Source organism: Taudactylus pleione, unplaced genomic scaffold, assembly GCF_031769625.1.
Source record: "Taudactylus pleione unplaced genomic scaffold, aTauple2 ptg001078l, whole genome shotgun sequence".
In the NCBI taxonomy this organism is placed as follows: Eukaryota; Metazoa; Chordata; class Amphibia; order Anura; family Myobatrachidae; genus Taudactylus; species Taudactylus pleione.
The window spans coordinates 1,009,526-1,029,190 of NW_028285479.1; the positions used below are offsets into that span (position 1 = coordinate 1,009,526).

The 19,665-nt window shown below is 49.4% G+C and overlaps 1 protein-coding gene across 1 annotated transcript in view; it reads right to left on the bottom strand.

Annotated features, from left to right (window-relative positions):
• Positions 1-19,665, bottom strand: part of ARID3C (AT-rich interaction domain 3C) — a 304,039-nt gene that overhangs the window by 19,055 nt on the left and 265,319 nt on the right. The window contains exons 4-5 of the mRNA XM_088461605.1: positions 12,472-12,655; positions 3,722-3,966 (exon numbers count right to left, since the gene is read on the bottom strand). Coding sequence (XP_088317731.1) covers positions 3,722-3,966; positions 12,472-12,655 — 429 coding nt within the window. The remainder of the gene's footprint in view (positions 1-3,721; positions 3,967-12,471; positions 12,656-19,665) is intronic.

Sequence of the window (19,665 nt, forward strand, 5' to 3'; positions counted from 1 at the left end):
TGTATAACACCCAGCGTCCTCTATGTATATAACACCCAGTATATAACACCCAGCGTCCTCTATGTATAAAACACCCAGTATATAACACCCAGCGTCCTCTATGTATATAACACCCAGTGTATAACACCCAGCGTCCTCTATGTATGTAACACCAGTGTATAACACCCAGCGTCCTCTATGTATATAACACCCAGTATATAACACCCAGCGTCCTCTATGTATATAACACCCAGTATATAACACCCAGCGTCCTCTATGTATATAACACCCAGTGTATAACACCCAGCGTCCTCTATGTATATAACACCAGTGTATAACACCCAGCGTCCTCTATGTATATAACACCCAGTATATAACACCCAGCGTCCTCTATGTATATAACACCCAGTATATAACACCCAGCAGTCACTATGTATATAACACCCAGCGTCCTCTATGTGTATAACACCCAGCAGTCACTATGCTGCATGCCAGGCACAGGCCAGGTCATTCTGGTTACAATAAATAAATAATAGTAATATTATACAGAAAGTGAAGCGGTTAGGAAGGCAGAGCCTGTTACCAGCCCCCAGTGCAATCCGGCTCTGTGTTTATGGAACGACAGGCTTTGTTATATATCAGCCTGCTCCCACTATCACAGGGCTCTCCCTCTCTCAGATCTCCCCCTCTCCCAGGTCTCCCCTCTCCCAGGGCTCTCCCTCTCCCAGGTCTCCCCCTCTCCAGGTCTCCCTCTCCCAGATCTCCCCCTCTCCCAGGTCTCTCCCTCTCTCAGATCTCCCCATCTCCCAGGGCTCTCCCTCTCTCAGGTCTCCCCATGTCTCAGGTCTCTCCCTCTCTCAGATCTCTCCATCTCCCAGGTCTCCCCCTCTCCCAGGTCTCTCCCTCTCCCAGGTCTCTCCCTCTCCCAGGTCTCCCCCTCTCCAGGTCTCCCTCTCCCAGATCTCTCCCTCTCCCAGATCTCCCCCTCTCCCAGGTCTCTCCCTCTCTCAGATCTCCCCATCTCCCAGGGCTCTCCCTCTCTCAGGTCTCCCCATGTCTCAGGTCTCTCCCTCTCTCAGATCTCCCCATCTCCCAGGTCTCTCCCTCTCTCAGATTTCCCCCTCTCCCACGTCTCTCCCTCTCTCAGATCTCCCCCTCTCCCACGTCTCTCCCTCTCTCAGATCTCCCCTTCTCCCAGGTCTCTCCCTCTCTCAGATCTCCCCCTCTCCCAGGTCTCTCCCTCTCTCAGATCTCCCCCACTCCCAGGTCTCTCCCTCTCTCAGATCTCCCCCTCTCCCAGGTCTCTCCCTCTCTCAGACCCCCCTGTCTCCCAGGGCTCTCCCTCTCTCAGATCTCCCCTTCTCCCAGATCTCCCCCTCTCCCAGGTCTCCCTCTCCCAGATCTCTCCCAGATCTCCCCCTCTCCCAGGTCTCTCCCTCTCTCAGATCTCCCCCTCTCCCAGGTCTCTCCCTCTCTCAGATCTCCCCATCTCCCAGGACTCTCCCTCTCTCAGATCTCCCCATGTCCCAGGTCTCTCCCTCTCTCAGATCTCCCCCTCTCTCAGGTCTCCCTCTCTCAGATCTTGCCCTCTCCCAGGCCTCTCCCTCTCTCAGATCTCCCCCTCTCCCACGTCTCTCCCTCTCTCAGATCTCCCCCTCTCCCAGGTCTCTCCCTCTCTCAGATCTCCCCCTCTCCCAGGTCTCTTCCTCTCTTAGATCTCCCCCTCTCCCAGGTCTCTCCCTCTCTCAGATCCCCCCCTCTCCCAGGGCTCTCCCTCTCCCAGATCTGCCCCTCTCCCAGGTCTCTCCCTCTCTCAGATCTCCCCCACTCCCAGGTCTCTCCCTCTCTCAGATCTCCCCCTCTCCCAGGTCTCTCCCTCTCTCAGATCCCCCCCTCTCCCAGGGCTCTCCCTCTCCCAGATCTCCCCCTCTCCCAGATCTCCCCCTCTCCTAGGGCTCTCCCTCTCCCAGGTCTCTCCCTCTCTCAGATCTCCCCCTCTCCCAGGGCTCTCCCTCTCTCAGATCTCCCCCTCTCCCAGGTCTCTCCCTCTCCCAGGGCTCTCCCTCTCTCAGATCTCCCACTCTCCCAGGGCTCTCCCTCTCTCAGATCTCCCCCTCTCCCAGGGCTCTCCCTCTCTCAGATCTCCCCCACTCCCAGGTCTCTCCCTCTCTCAGATCTCCCCCTCTCCCAGGTCTCTCCCTCTCTCAGATCCCCCCCTCTCCCAGGGCTCTCCCTCTCCCAGATCTCCCCCTCTCCCAGGGCTCTCCCTCTCCCAGGTCTCTCCCTCTCTCAGATCTCCCCCTCTCCCAGGGCTCTCCCTCTCTCAGATCTCCCCCTCTCTCAGGTCTCTCCCTCTCTCAGATCTCCCCCTCTCCCAGGTCTCTCCCTCTCCCAGGGCTCTCCCTCTCTCAGATCTCCCCCTCTCCCAGGGCTCTCCCTCTCTCAGATCTCCCCCTCTCCCAGGGCTCTCCCTCTCTCAGATCTCCCCCACTCCCAGGTCTCTCCCTCTCTCAGATCTCCCCCTCTCCCAGGACTCTCCCTCTCTCAGATCCCCCCCTCTCCCAGGGCTCTCCCTCTCCCAGATCTCCCCCTCTCCCAGATCTCCCCCTCTCCCAGGGCTCTCCCTCTCCCAGGGCTCTCCCTCTCTCAGATCTCCCCCTCTCTCAGGTCTCTCCCTCTCTCAGATCTCCCCCTCTCCCAGGTCTCTCCCTCTCCCAGGGCTCTCCCTCTCTCAGATCTCCCCCTCTCCCAGGGCTCTCCCTCTCTCAGATCTCCCCCTCTCTCAGGTCTCCCCCTCTCTGAGATCTCCCTCTCCCAGAATTCCCCTCTCCCAGATCCCTCCCTCTCTCAGATCTCCCCCACTCCCAGGTCTCTCCCTCTCTCAGATCCCCCCCTCTCCCAGGGCTCTCCCTCTCCCAGATCTCCCCCTCTCCCAGGGCTCTCCCTCTCCCAGGTCTCTCCCTCTCTCAGATCCCCCCCTCTCCCAGGGCTCTCCCTCTCTCAGATCTCCCCCTCTCTCAGGTCTCTCCCTCTCTCAGATCTCCCCCTCTCTCAGGTCTCCCCCTCTCTGAGATCTCCCTCTCCCAGAATTCCCCTCTCCCAGATCCCTCCCTCTCGCTGATCTCCTCCTCTCCCAGGGCTCTCCCTCTCTCAGATCTGGGCTCTCCCTATCCCAGATTTCCCCCTCTCTAAGAGCACCCCTCCCTCTCAAGGCTCCCCCCATTCTCAGAGTTCCTCCTATCCAAGAGTTCCCTTCTCCCATGGCTCCCCCTCTCTCAGATCTCCCAGGTCTCTCCCTCTCTCAGATCTCCCAGGTCTCTCCCTCTCTCAGATCTCCCAGGGCTCTCCCTCTCTAACAGCACCCCTCCCTTTCAGGACCATTCTTAGAGATCTTCCTACCCAGAGTTCCCCTCTCCCAGTGTTCCCCCTCCCTCTCAGGACTCCCCCATTCTAAGAGCTCTTCCTATCCCAGGGCTCTCCCTCTCTCTGAGCTCCCCACTCTCAGAGCTCGTCCTCTCCCAGGGCTCGTCCTCCCTCTCAGAGCTCACCCTCTCCAAGGACTCCCCCATTCTCAGCTCCCTCTCTCCCAGCTCCTCTCTCTCTCAGAGATCACCATCTCCCAGCTCCCCCTCTCTCAGAGCTCCCTTCGCTCAGGACTCCCCGTTCTCAGAGCCCCCCCATTCTCAGAGCTCCCCCATACATAGACAACAGTGCAGATGACGCTATGTAATGTAACACCTGCCTTTCTTTATGGGGATCATCTGGCTGATTTGTCCGCCATTGTGCGTAGAAACAGAGAGAGAGGACATGTTTATCTTTGGGGATGTCAGGACATTTGGGGTCCCGACAGGTGAGTAACTGAACAGCCCTGATCCGAAGCTCTGTCTCCGGCCTTCTCGCCTGTTGCTGTCAATCGCTGCTTGTAATTCTCCGGGGGAACTGAGACCTCTCTTCTCACACTCATAGGGGTACAGATACTTCATGTATCTAGGAGGAGAGAGAGAGATGGTTTCATCACTAATACACACACACACACACACACACACAGCGCCCAGGAGACCCGCAACAGTATATACACACACACAGCGCCCAGGAGACCCGCAACAGTATATACACACACAGCGCCCAGGAGACCCGCAACAATATATATATACACACACAGCGCCCAGGAGACCCGCAACAGTATATACACACACACAGCGCCCAGGAGACCCGCAACAATATATATATACACACACAGCGCCCAGGAGACCCGCAACAGTATATACACACACACAGCGCCCAGGAGACCCGCAACAGTATATACACACACTAATACACACACACATCACCCAGGAGACCCACAACAGTATATACACACACTAATACACACACACACATCACCCAGGAGACCCGCAACAGTATATACACACACTAATACACACACACATCACTCAGGAGACCGACAACAGTATATACACACTAATACACAAACACATCACCCAGGAGACCCGCAACAGTATATACACACACACAGCGCCCAGGAGACCTGCAACAATATATACACACACTAATACACACAGCGCCCAGGAGACCTGCAACAATATATACACACACTAATACACACACACATCGCTCATGAGACTCACAACAGTATATACACACACTAATACACACACACACATCACCCAGGAGACCCGCAACAGTATATACACACACTAATACACAAACACATCACTCAGGAGACCGACAACAGTATATACACACTAATACACAAACACATCACTCAGGAGACCCACAACAGTATATACACACACTAATACACACACACACATCACCCAGGAGACCCGCAACAGTATATACACACACTAATACACAAACACATCACTCAGGAGACCGACAACAGTATATACACACACTAATACACAAACACATCACTCAGGAGACCCACAACAGTATATACACACACACTAATACACACACAGTGCCCAGGAGACCCACAACAGTATATATGCACACTAATACACACACACACATCACCCAGGAGACCCACAACAGTATATACACACACTAATACACACACACACATCACCCAGGAGACCCACAACAGTATATACACACACTAATACACACACACACATCACCCAGGAGACCCACAACAGTATATACACACACTAATACACACACACACATCACCCAGGAGACCCACAACAGTATATACACACACTAATACACACACACACATCACCCAGGAGACCCACAACAGTATATACACACACTAATACACACACACATCACCCAGGAGACCCACAACAGTATATATACACACTAATACACACACACACATCACCCAGGAGACCCACAACAGTATATACACACACACTAATACACACAGCGCCCAGGAGACCCGCAACAATATATATACACACACTAATACACACACACACACATCATTCAGGAGACCCAAAACAGTATATACACACACTAATACACACACAGCACCCAGGAGACCCACAACAGTATAAACACACACACTAATACACACACAGCGCCCAGGAGACCCACAACAGTATATACACACACTAATACACACACACAGCGCCCAGGAGACCCACAACAGTATATATGCACACTAATACACACACACACATCACCCAGGAGACCCACAACAGTATATACACACACTAATACACACACACACATCACCCAGGAGACCCACAACAGTATATACACACACTAATACACACACACACATCACCCAGGAGACCCACAACAGTATATACACACACTAATACACACACACACATCACCCAGGAGACCCACAACAGTATATACACACACTAATACACACACACATCACCCAGGAGACCCACAACAGTATATATACACACTAATACACACACACACATCACCCAGGAGACCTACAACAGTATATACACACACTAATACACACACACACATCACCCAGGAGACCCACAACAGTATATACACACACACTAATACACACAGCGCCCAGGAGACCCGCAACAATATATATACACACACTAATACACACACACACACATCATTCAGGAGACCCAAAACAGTATATACACACACTAATACACACACAGCACCCAGGAGACCCACAACAGTATATACACACACACTAATACACACACAGCGCCCAGGAGACCCACAACAGTATATACACACACTAATACACACACACAGCGCCCAGGAGACCCACAACAGTATATACACACACTAATACACACACACACATCACCCAGGAGACCCACAACAGTATATACACACACTAATACACACACACACATCACCCAGGAGACCCACAACAGTATATATACACACTAATACACACACACACATCACCCAGGAGACCCACAACAGTATATACACACACACTAATACACACAGCGCCCAGGAGACCCGCAACAATATATATACACACACTAATACACACACACACACATCATTCAGGAGACCCAAAACAGTATATACACACACTAATACACACACAGCACCCAGGAGACCCACAACAGTATATACACACACTAATACACACACACAGCGCCCAGGAGACCCACAACAGTATATACACACACACTAATACACACACACATCACTCATGAGACTCACAACAGTATATACACACACTAATACACACACACACATCACCCAGGAGACCCACAACAGTATATACACACACTAATACACACACACACATCACCCAGGAGACCCACAACAGTATATACACACACTAATACACACACACACAGCGCCCAGGAGACCCACAACAGTATATATACACACACTAATACACACACACACAGCGCCCAGGAGACCCACAACAGTATATACACACACACTAATACACACACACATCACTCATGAGACTCACAACAGTATAAACACACACACTAATACACACACACACACATCATTCAGGAGACCCAAAACAGTATATACACACACTAATACACACACAGCGCCCAGGAGACCCACAACAGTATATACACACACTAATACACACACACACATCACCCAGGAGACCCACAACAGTATATACACACACTAATACACACACACACATCACCCAGGAGACCCACAACAGTATATACACACACTAATACACACACACACATCACCCAGGAGACCCACAACAGTATATACACACACTAATACACACACACACATCACCCAGGAGACCCACAACAGTATATACACACACACTAATACACACAGCGCCCAGGAGACCCGCAACAATATATATACACACACTAATACACACACACACACATCATTCAGGAGACCCAAAACAGTATATACACACACTAATACACACACAGCACCCAGGAGACCCACAACAGTATATACACACACTAATACACACACACAGCGCCCAGGAGACCCACAACAGTATATACACACACTAATACACACACACATCACTCATGAGACTCACAACAGTATATACACACACTAATACACACACACACATCACCCAGGAGACCCACAACAGTATATACACACACTAATACACACACACACAGCGCCCAGGAGACCCACAACAGTATATACACACACACTAATATACACACAGATCACTCATGAGACTCACAACAGTATATACACACACTAATACACACACACAGCGCCCAGGAGACCCACAACAGTATATACACACACTAATACACACACACATCACTCATGAGACTCACAACAGTATATACACACACTAATACACACACACACATCACCCAGGAGACCCACAACAGTATATACACACACTAATACACACACACACACAGCGCCCAGGAGACCCACAACAGTATATACACACACACTAATACACACACACATCACTCATGAGACTCACAACAGTATAAACACACACACTAATACACACACAGCACCCAGGAGACCCACAACAGTATATACACACACTAATACACACACACATCACTCATGAGACTCACAACAGTATATACACACACTAATACACACACACACATCACCCAGGAGACCCACAACAGTATATACACACACTAATACACACACACATCACTCAGGAGACCCACAACAGTATATACACACACTAATACACACACACACAGCGCCCAGGAGACCCACAACAGTATATACACACACACTAATACACACACACATCACTCATGAGACTCACAACAGTATAAACACACACACTAATACACACACACACACATCATTCAGGAGACCCAAAACAGTATATACACACACTAATACACACACACACACATCACTCAGGAGACCCACAACAGTATATACACACACTAATACACACACAGCACCCAGGAGACCCACAACAGTATAAACACACACACTAATACACACACAGCGCCCAGGAGACCCACAACAGTATATACACACACTAATACACACACACACATCGCCCAGGAGACCCACAACAGTATATACACACACTAATACACACACACACATCACCCAGGAGACCCACAACAGTATATACACACACTAATACACACACACACATCACCCAGGAGACCCACAACAGTATATACACACACTAATACACACACACACATCACCCAGGAGACCCACAACAGTATATACACACACACTAATACACACAGCGCCCAGGAGACCCGCAACAATATATATACACACACTAATACACACACACACACATCATTCAGGAGACCCAAAACAGTATATACACACACTAATACACACACAGCACCCAGGAGACCCACAACAGTATATACACACACTAATACACACACACAGCGCCCAGGAGACCCACAACAGTATATACACACACTAATACACACACACACATCACCCAGGAGACCCACAACAGTATATACACACACACTAATACACACAGCGCCCAGGAGACCCGCAACAATATATATACACACACTAATACACACACACACACATCATTCAGGAGACCCAAAACAGTATATACACACACTAATACACACACAGCACCCAGGAGACCCACAACAGTATATACACACACTAATACACACACACAGCGCCCAGGAGACCCACAACAGTATATACACACACTAATACACACACACATCACTCATGAGACTCACAACAGTATATACACACACACTAATACACACAGCGCCCAGGAGACCCACAACAGTATATACACACACTAATACACACACACACATCACCCAGGAGACCCACAACAGTATATACACACACTAATACACACACACACAGCGCCCAGGAGACCCACAACAGTATATACACACACACTAATACACACACACATCACTCATGAGACTCACAACAGTATATACACACACTAATACACACACACAGCGCCCAGGAGACCCACAACAGTATATACACACACTAATACACACACACATCACTCATGAGACTCACAACAGTATATACACACACTAATACACACACACACATCACCCAGGAGACCCACAACAGTATATACACACACTAATACACACACACACAGCGCCCAGGAGACCCACAACAGTATATACACACACTAATACACACACACACAGCGCCCAGGAGACCCACAACAGTATATACACACACACTAATACACACACACATCACTCATGAGACTCACAACAGTATAAACACACACACTAATACACACACAGCACCCAGGAGACCCACAACAGTATATACACACACTAATACACACACACAGCGCCCAGGAGACCGACAACAGTATATACACACACTAATACACACACATCACCCAGGAGACCCACAACAGTATATACACACACACATCACTCATGAGACTCACAACAGTATATACACACACTAATACACACACAGCACCCAGGAGACCCACAACAGTATATACACACACTAATACACACACACATCGCTCAGGAGACCCACAACAGTATATACACACACTAATACACACACACACATCGCCCAGGAGACCCACAACAGTATATACACACACTAATACACACACACACACATCGCCCAGGAGACCCACAACAGTATATACACACACTAATACACACACACACACACACACACACATCGCCCAGGAGACCCACAACAGTATATATACACACACTAATACACAAACACACATCGCCCAGGAGACCCACAACAGTATATACACACACTAATACACACACACACACACACACACATCGCCCAGGAGACCCACAACAGTATATATACACACACTAATACACAAACACACATCGCCCAGGAGACCCACAACAGTATATACACACACCAATACACAAACACATCACTCATGAGACCCACAACAGTATATACACACACTAATACACACACACACATCGCTCAGGAGACCCACAACAGTATATACACACACTAATACACACACACACATCACTCAGGAGACCCACAACAGTATATACACACACTAATACACACACACATCACTCAGGAGACCCACAACAGTATATACACACACTAATACACACACACAGCGCCCAGGAGACCCACAACAGTATATACACACACACTAATACACACAGCACCCAGGAGACCCACAACAGTATATACACACACACTAATACACACACAGCACCCAGGAGACCCACAACAGTATATACACACACTAATACACACACACATCGCCCAGGAGACCCACAACAGTATATACACACACTAATACACTCACACATCGCCCAGGAGACCCACAACAGTATATACACACACTAATACACACACACACACATCGCCCAGGAGACCCACAACAGTATATACACACACTAATACACAAACACATCACTCATGAGACCCACAACAGTATATACACACACTAATACACACACACACACACACACACACACACACACACACACACATCGCCCAGGAGACCCACAACAGTATATATACACACACTAATACACACACACACATCACCCAGGAGACCCACAACAGTATATACACACACTAATACACACACACATCACTCAGGAGACCCACAACAGTATATACACACACTAATACCCACAAACACTGTTCTGTGGACCTGAATGCACAAAGTAATAATACATATACCACTCTGTACATTGTACAGTCATTTCATATGTTCTCATTTTAATAGCCACGATATCTCCGTGCAGTGAGAGACCCCTCTGATAACACCAGGACAAAGATAGACCCCCTCTGATAACCCAGGGACAATGAAAGACCCCCTCTGATAACCCCGGGACAATGAAAGACCCCCTCTGATAACCCCGGGACAATGATAGACCCCCTCTGATAACACCAGGGCAATGATAGACCCCTTCTGATAACCCCGGGACAATGATAGACCACCGCTGATAACACCAGGACAATGATAGACCCCCTCTGATAACCCAGGGACAATGAAAGACCCCCTCTGATAACCCCGGGACAATGAAAGACCCCCTCTGATAACCCCGGGACAATGATAGACCCCCTCTGATAACACCAGGGCAATGATAGACCCCTTCTGATAACCCCGGGACAATGATAGAGCCCCTCTGATAACTCAGGGACAATGATAGACCCCTTCTGGTAACCCCAGGACAATGATAGACCACCGCTGATAACACCAGGACAATGATAGACCCCCTCTGATATCCCCGGGACAATGATAGACCCCCTCTGATATCCTGGGGACAATGATAGACCCCCTCTGATATCCTGGGGACAATGATAGACCCCCTCTGATATCCTGGGGACAATGATAGACGCCTTCTGATAAGCCCGGGACAATGATAGATCCCCTCTGATAACACCAGGGCAATGATAGACCCCTTCTGATAACCCCAGGACAATGATAGACCCCCTCTGATAACCCCGGGACAATGATAGACGCCTTCTGATAACCCCGGGTCAATGATAGACGCCTTCTGATAACCCCGGGACAATGATAGACGCCTTCTGATAACCCCGGGACAATGATAGACCCCCTCTGATAACCCCGGTACAATTATAGACCCCCACCGATAACACCGGGACAATGATAGACTACCGCTGATATCCCCGGGACAATGATAGACCCCCTCTAATATCCCCGGGACAATGATAGACCCCCTCTGATATCCCTGGGACAATGATAGACCCCCTCTGATAACCCCGGTACAATTATAGACCCCCACCGATAACCCCGAGACAATGATAGACTACCGCTGATATCCCCGGGACAATGATAGACCCCCTCTGATATCCCCGGGACAATGATAGACCCCCTCTGATATCCCCGGGACAATGATAGACCACCGCTGATAACACCAGGACAATGATAGACCCCCTCTGATATCCCCGGGACAATGATAGACCCCCCTCTGATATCCCCGGGACAATGATAGACCCCCTCTGATATCCCGGGGGCAATGATAGACCCCTCTGATATCCCCGGGACAATGATAGACCCCCTTCTGATATCCCGGGGGCAATGATAGACCCCCTCTGATATCCCGGGGACAATGATAGACTCCCTCTGTCCTCAGGGAAGAGACTTGGTTCTTGGATGAGGGGACTCACTGAGTTCTCAGTGTGAAGGCGGCGCTGGTGATGGACGTGGGAAGACTGAGCCCCTTGGTGATCTCTCTCCAGATTTTCTTATTAATGACTTCCACCAATCCGCCCTTCTCTGTCACCAGCCGGTACAGCGAATACAGATCCAGGACTTGCTTCGCCATTATGGGGATCCTATTCACCGGCGTGCCTGGAACAAGACGTGATATAGTGACAAAGGTAAGCGTTATTACTGGTGCAATATAACAGGGGTGAGGACGGGTGAGATAGTGATGGAGGAGGGGTGTGTTTAGGGTGTAATGTGACAGGACGGGTGATATAGTGATGAAGGAGGGGTGTGTTTAGGGTGTAATGTGACAGGACGGGTGATATAGTGATGAAGGAGGGGTGTGATTAGGGTATAATGTGGCAGGACGGGTGATATATGATGAAGGAGGGGTGTGTTAGGGTGTAATGTGGCAGGACGGGTGATATAGTGATGAAGGAGGGGTGTGTTTAGGGTGTAATGTGACAGGACGGGTGATACAGTGATGGAGGAGGAGTGTGTTTAGGGTGTAATGTGGCAGGACGGGTGATATAGTGATGGAGTAGGGGTGTGTTAGGGTGTAATGTGACAGGACGGGTGATACAGTGATGGAGGAGGGGTGTGTTTATGGTGTAATGTGGCAGGATGGGTGATATAGTGATGAAGGAGGGGTGTGTTTAGGGTGTAATGTGACAGGACGGGTGATATAGTGATGGAGTAGGGGTGTGTTAGGGTGTAATGTGACAGGACGGGTGATATAGTTATGAAGGAGGGATGTGTTAGGGTGTAATGTGGCAGAGGACGGGTGATATAGTGATGAAGGAGGGGTGTGTTTAGGGTGTAATGTGGCAGGACGGGTGATATAGTGATGAAGGAGGGGTGTGTTTAGGGTATAATGTGGTAGGACGGGTGATATAGTGATGAAGAAGGGGTGTGTTTAGGGTGTAATGTGGCAGGACGGGTGATATAGTGATGGAGGAGGGGTGTGTTAAGGGTGTAATGTGGCAGGACGGGTGATATAGTGATGAAGGAGGGGTGTGTTTAGGGTGTAATTTGGCAGGACGGGTGATATAGTGATGAAGGAGGGGTGTGTTTAGGGTGTAATGTGGCAGGATGGGTGATATATGATGAAGGAGGGGTGTGTTTAGGGTGTAATGTGGCAGGACGGGTGATATAGTGATGGAGGAGGGGTGTGTTTAGGGTGTAATGTGACAGGACGGGTGATATAGTGATGAAGGAGGGGTGTGTTTAGGGTGTAATGTGGCAGGACGGGTGATATAGTGATGGAGGAGGGGTGTGTTTATGGTGTAATGTGGCAGGACGGGTGATATAGTGAAGAAGGAGGGGTGTGTTTAGGGTGTAGTGTGACAGGACGGGTGATATAGTGATGGAGGAGGGGTGTGTTTAGGGTGTAATGTGACAGGATGGGTGATATAGTGATGGAGGAGGGGTGTGTTTAGGGTGTAATGTGACAGGACGGGTGATATAGTGATGGAGAAGGGGTGTGTTTAGGGTGTAATGTGACAGGACGGGTGATATAGTGATGGAGGAGGGGTGTGTTTAGGGTGTAATGTGACAGGACGGGTGATATAGTGATGAAGGAGGGGTGTGTTTAGGGTATAATGTGGCAGGACGGGTGATATAGTGATGAAGGAGGGGTGTGATTAGGGTGTAATGTGGCAGGACGGGTGATATAGTGATGAAGGAGGGGTGTGTTTAGGGTATAATGTGGTAGGACGGGTGATATAGTGATGAAGGAGGGGTGTGTTTAGGGTGTAATGTGGCAGGACCGGAGATATAGTGATGAAGGAGGGGTGTGTTTAGGGTGTAATGTGGCAGGACGGGTGATATAGTGATGGAGGAGGGGTGTGTTTAGGGTGTAATGTGACAGGATGGGTGATATAGTGATGGAGGAGGGGTGTGTTTAGGGTGTAATGTGACAGGACGGGTGATATAGTGATGGAGGAGGGGTGTGTTTAGGGTGTAATGTGACAGGACGGGTGATATAGTGATGAAGGAGGGGTGTGTTTAGGGTATAATGTGGCAGGACGGGTGATATAGTGATGAAGGAGGGGTGTGTTTAGGGTATAATGTGGTAGGACGGGTGATATAGTGATGAAGGAGGGGTGTGTTTAGGGTGTAATGTGGCAGGACCGGAGATATAGTGATGAAGGAGGGGTGTGTTTAGGGTGTAATGTGGCAGGACGGGTGATATAGTGATGGAGGAGGGGTGTGTTTAGGGTGTAATGTGACAGGACGGGTGATATAGTGATGGAGGAGGGGTGTGTTTAGGGTGTAATGTGACAGGACGGGTGATATAGTGATGAAGGAGGGGTGTGTTAGGGTGTAACGTGGCAGGACGGGTGATATAGTGATGGAGGATGGGTGTGTTTAGGGTATAATGTGGTAGGACGGGTGATATAGTGATGAAGGAGGGGTGTGATTAGGGTGTAATGTGGCAGGACCGGTGATATAGTGATGAAGGAGGGGTGTGTTTAGGGTGTAATGTGGCAGGACGGGTGATATAGTGATGAAGGAGGGGTGTGTTTAGGGTGTAATGTGGCAGGACGGGTGATATAGTGATGGAGGAGGGGTGTGTTTAGGGTGTAATGTGACAGGACGGGTGATATAGTGATGAAGGAGGGGTGTGTTTAGGGTGTAATGTGACAGGACGGGTGATATAGCGATGGAGTAGAGGTGTGTTAGGGTGTAATGTGGCAGGACGGGTGATATAGTGATGAAGGAGGGGTGTGTTTAGGGTGTAATGTGACAGGGCGGGTGATATAGTGATGAAGGAGGAGTGTGTTTAGGGTGTAATGTGACTGGACGGGTGATATAGTGATGAAGGAGGGGTGTGTTTAGGGTGTAATGTGGCAGGACGGGTGATATAGTGATGAAGGAGGGGTGTGTTAGGGTGTAATGTGGCAGGACGGGTGATATAGTGATGAAGGAGGGGTGTGTTTAGGGTGTAATGTGGCAACACGAGTAATATAGTGATGAAGGAGGGGTGTGTTTTGGGTGTAATGTGGCAGGACGGGTGATATAGTGATGAAGGAGGGGTGTGTTAGGGTGTAATGTGGCAGGACGGGTGATATAGTGATGAAGGAGGGGTGTGATTAGGGTGTAATGTGGCAGGACGGGTGATATAGTGATGAAGGAGGGGTGTGTTAGGGTGTAATGTGGCAGGACGGGTGATATAGTGATGAAGGAGGGGTGTGTTTAGGGTGTAATGTGGCAGGACGGGTGATATAGTGATGAAGGAGGGGTGTGTTTAGGGTGTAATGTGGCAGGACGGGTGATATAGTGATGAAGGAGGGGTGTGTTTAGGGTGTAATGTGGCAGGACGGGTGATATAGTGATGAAGGAGGGGTGTGTTTAGGGTGTAATGTGGCAGGACGGGTGATATAGTGATGAAGGAGGGGTGTGTTTAGGGTATAATGTGACTGGACGGGTGATATAGTGATGGAGGAGGGGTGTGTTTAGGGTGTAATGTGGCAGGACGGGTGATATCGTGATGAAGGAGGGGTGTGTTTAGGGTGTAATGTGGCAGGATGGGTGATATAGTGATGAAGGAGGGGTGTGTTTAGGGTGTAATGTGGCAGGACGGGTGATATAGTGATGAAGGAGGGGTGTGTTTAGGGTGTAATGTGGCAGGACGGGTGATATAGTGATGGAGGAGGGGTGTGTTTAGGGTGTATTGTGGCAGGACGGGTGATAAAGTGATGAGTGAGGGGTGTGTTTAGGGTGTAATGTGACAGGACGGGTGATATAGTGATGGAGGAGGGGTGTGTTTAGGGTGTAATGTGACAGGACGGGTGATATAGTGATGGAGGAGGGGTGTGTTTAGGGTGTAATGTGACAGGACGGGTGATATAGTGATGAAGGAGGGGTGTGTTTAGGGTGTAATGTGACAGGACGGGTGATATAGTGATGGAGGAGGGGTGTGTTTAGGGTGTAATGTGACAGGACGGGTGATATAGTGATGGAGGAGGGGTGTGTTTAGGGTGTAATGTGACAGGACGGGTGATATAGTGATGCAGGAGGGGTGTGTTTAGGGTATAATGTGGCAGGACGGGTGATATAGTGATGAAGGAGGGGTGTGTTTAGGGTATAATGTGGTAGGACGGGTGATATAGTGATGAAGGAGGGGTGTGTTTAGGGTGTAATGTGGCAGGACGGGTGATAGAGTGATGGAGGAGGGGTGTGTTTAGGGTGTAATGTGGAAGGACGAGTGATATAGTGATGAAGGAGGGCTGTGTTTAGGGTGTAATGTGGCAGGACGGGTGATATAGTGATGGAGGAGGGGTGTGTTTAGGGTGTAATGTGACAGGACGGGTGATATAGTGATGGAGGAGGGGTGTGTTTAGGGTGTAATGTGACAGGACGGGTGATATAGTGATGGAGGAGGGGTGTGTTTAGGGTGTAATGTGACAGGACGGGTGATATAGTGATGGAGGAGGGGTGCGTTTAGGGTGTAATGTGGCAGGACGGGTGATATAGTGATGGAGGAGGGGTGCGTTTAGGGTGTAATGTGGCAGGACGGGTGATATAGTGATGAACGAGGGGTGTGTTTCGGGTGTAATGTGACAGGACGGGTGATATAGTGATGGAGGAGGGGTGTGTTTAGGGTGTAATGTGGCAGGACGGGTGATATAGTGATGAAGGAGGGGTGTGTTTAGGGTGTAATGTGACAGGACGGTTGAGATAGTGATGAAGGAGGGGTGTGATTAGGGTGTAATGTGACAGGACGGGTGATATAGTGATGGTGGAGGGGTGTGTTTAGGGTGTAATGTGGCAGGACGGGTGATATAGTGATGGAGGAGGGGTGTGATTAGGGTGTAATGTGACAGGACGGGTGATATAGTGATGGAGGAGGGATGTGTTTAGGGTGTAATGTGGTAGGACGGGTGATATAGTGATGGAGGAGGGGTGTGTTTAGGGTGTAATGTGACAGGACGGGTGATATAGTGATGAAGGAGGGGTGTGATTAGGGTGTAATGTGACAGGACGGATGATATAGTGATGGTGGAGGGGTGTGTTTAGGGTGTAATGTGGCAGGACGGGTGATATAGTGATGGAGGAGGGGTGTGATTAGGGTGTAATGTGACAGGACGGGTGATATAGTGATGGAGGAGGGGTGTGTTTAGGGTGTAATGTGGCAGGACGGGTGATATAGTGATGAAGGAGGGGTGTGTTTAGGGTGTAATGTGGCAGGACGGGTGATATAGTGATGAAGGAGGGGTGTGTTTAGGGTGTAATGTGGCAGGACGGGTGATATAGTGATGAAGGAGGGGTGTGTTTAGGGTGTAATGTGACAGGACGGGTGATATAGTGATGAAGGAGGGATGTGTTTAGGGTGTAATGTGACAGGACGGGTGATATAGTGATGGAGGAGGGGTGTGTTTAGGGTGTAATGTGGCAGGACGGGTGATATAGTGATGAAGGAGGGGTGTGTTTAGGGTATAATGTGGCAGGACGGGTGATATAGTGATGAAGGAGGGGTGTGTTTAGGGTATAATGTGGTAGGACGGGTGATATAGTGATGAAGGAGGGGTGTGTTTAGGGTGTAATGTGGCAGGACGGGTGATAAAGTGATGGAGGAGGGGTGTGTTTAGGGTGTAATGTGGAAGGACGGGTGATATAGTGATGAAGGAGGGCTGTGTTTAGGGTGTAATGTGGCAGGACGGGTGATATAGTGATGAAGGAGGGGTGTGTTTAGGGTGTAATGTGACAGGACGGGTGATATAGTGATGGAGGAGGGGTGTGTTTAGGGTGTAATGTGACAGGACGGGTGATATAGTGATGGAGGAGGGGTGTGTTTAGGGTGTAATGTGACAGGACGGGTGATATAGTGATGGAGGAGGGGTGCGTTTAGGGTGTAATGTGGCAGGACGGGTGATATAGTGATGGAGGAGGGGTGCGTTTAGGGTGTAATGTGGCAGGACGGGTGATATAGTGATGAACGAGGGGTGTGTTTCGGGTGTAATGTGACAGGACGGGTGATATAGTGATGGAGGAGGGGTGTGTTTAGGGTGTAATGTGACAGGACGGGTGATATAGTGATGAAGGAGGGGTGTGTTTAGGGTGTAATGTGACAGGACGGGTGATATAGTGATGAAGGAGGGGTGTGATTAGGGTGTAATGTGACAGGACGGGTGATATAGTGATGGTGGAGGGGTGTGTTTAGGGTGTAATGTGGCAGGACGGGTGATATAGTGATGGAGGAGGGGTGTGATTAGGGTGTAATGTGACAGGACGGGTGATATAGTGATGGAGGAGGGGTGTGTTTAGGGTGTAATGTGGTAGGACGGGTGATATAGTGATGGAGGATGGGTGTGTTTAGGGTGTAATGTGACAGGACGGGTGATATAGTGATGAAGGAGGGGTGTGATTAGGGTGTAATGTGACAGGACGGGTGATATAGTGATGGTGGAGGGGTGTGTTTAGGGTGTACTGTGGCAGGACGGGTGATATAGTGATGGAGGAGGGGTGTGATTAGGGTGTAATGTGACAGGACGGGTGATATAGTGATGGAGGAGGGATGTGTTTAGGGTGTAATGTGGCAGGACGGGTGATATAGTGATGAAGGAGGGGTGTGTTTAGGGTGTAATGTGGCAGGACGGGTGATATAGTGATGAAGGAGGGGTGTGTTTAGGGTGTAATGTGACAGGACGGGTGATATAGTGATGAAGGAGGGGTGTGTTTAGGGTGTAATGTGGCAGGACGGGTGATATAGTGATGGAGGTGGGGTGTGCTTAGCAGTACATATCTCAGGCTTACAAACATATACAGTATATAAGGTATGTGCCCTATACATATTAGCCAGCGTCACCTCATATTAGAGATAAATAGTAAGTACTCCCAGTACAGAGAGTCACACAGCACAAGATTCCAGCAAACACAGACTAAAGATGGATGGAAAGACTGTGATCATATATTAGACAATCTCTCTGCGTAGAGATAATAGTAATTTCATTTGAAGACTAAATAAAGAGATAGAACGGGTTAAATGAGACATTAATCAGCCTCCCCTCGTTTACTGCCAGAAACACAATAATTAAACCCCAGAAAGTGAATGAATTCTGTCCGGCGCTCAGTATTTATGGCGCACGTTGCGATAAATCTTTGGAAAGTCTTTTCTCCCTCCAGCTTTTATGTTGTCAATTAGCCCCTAA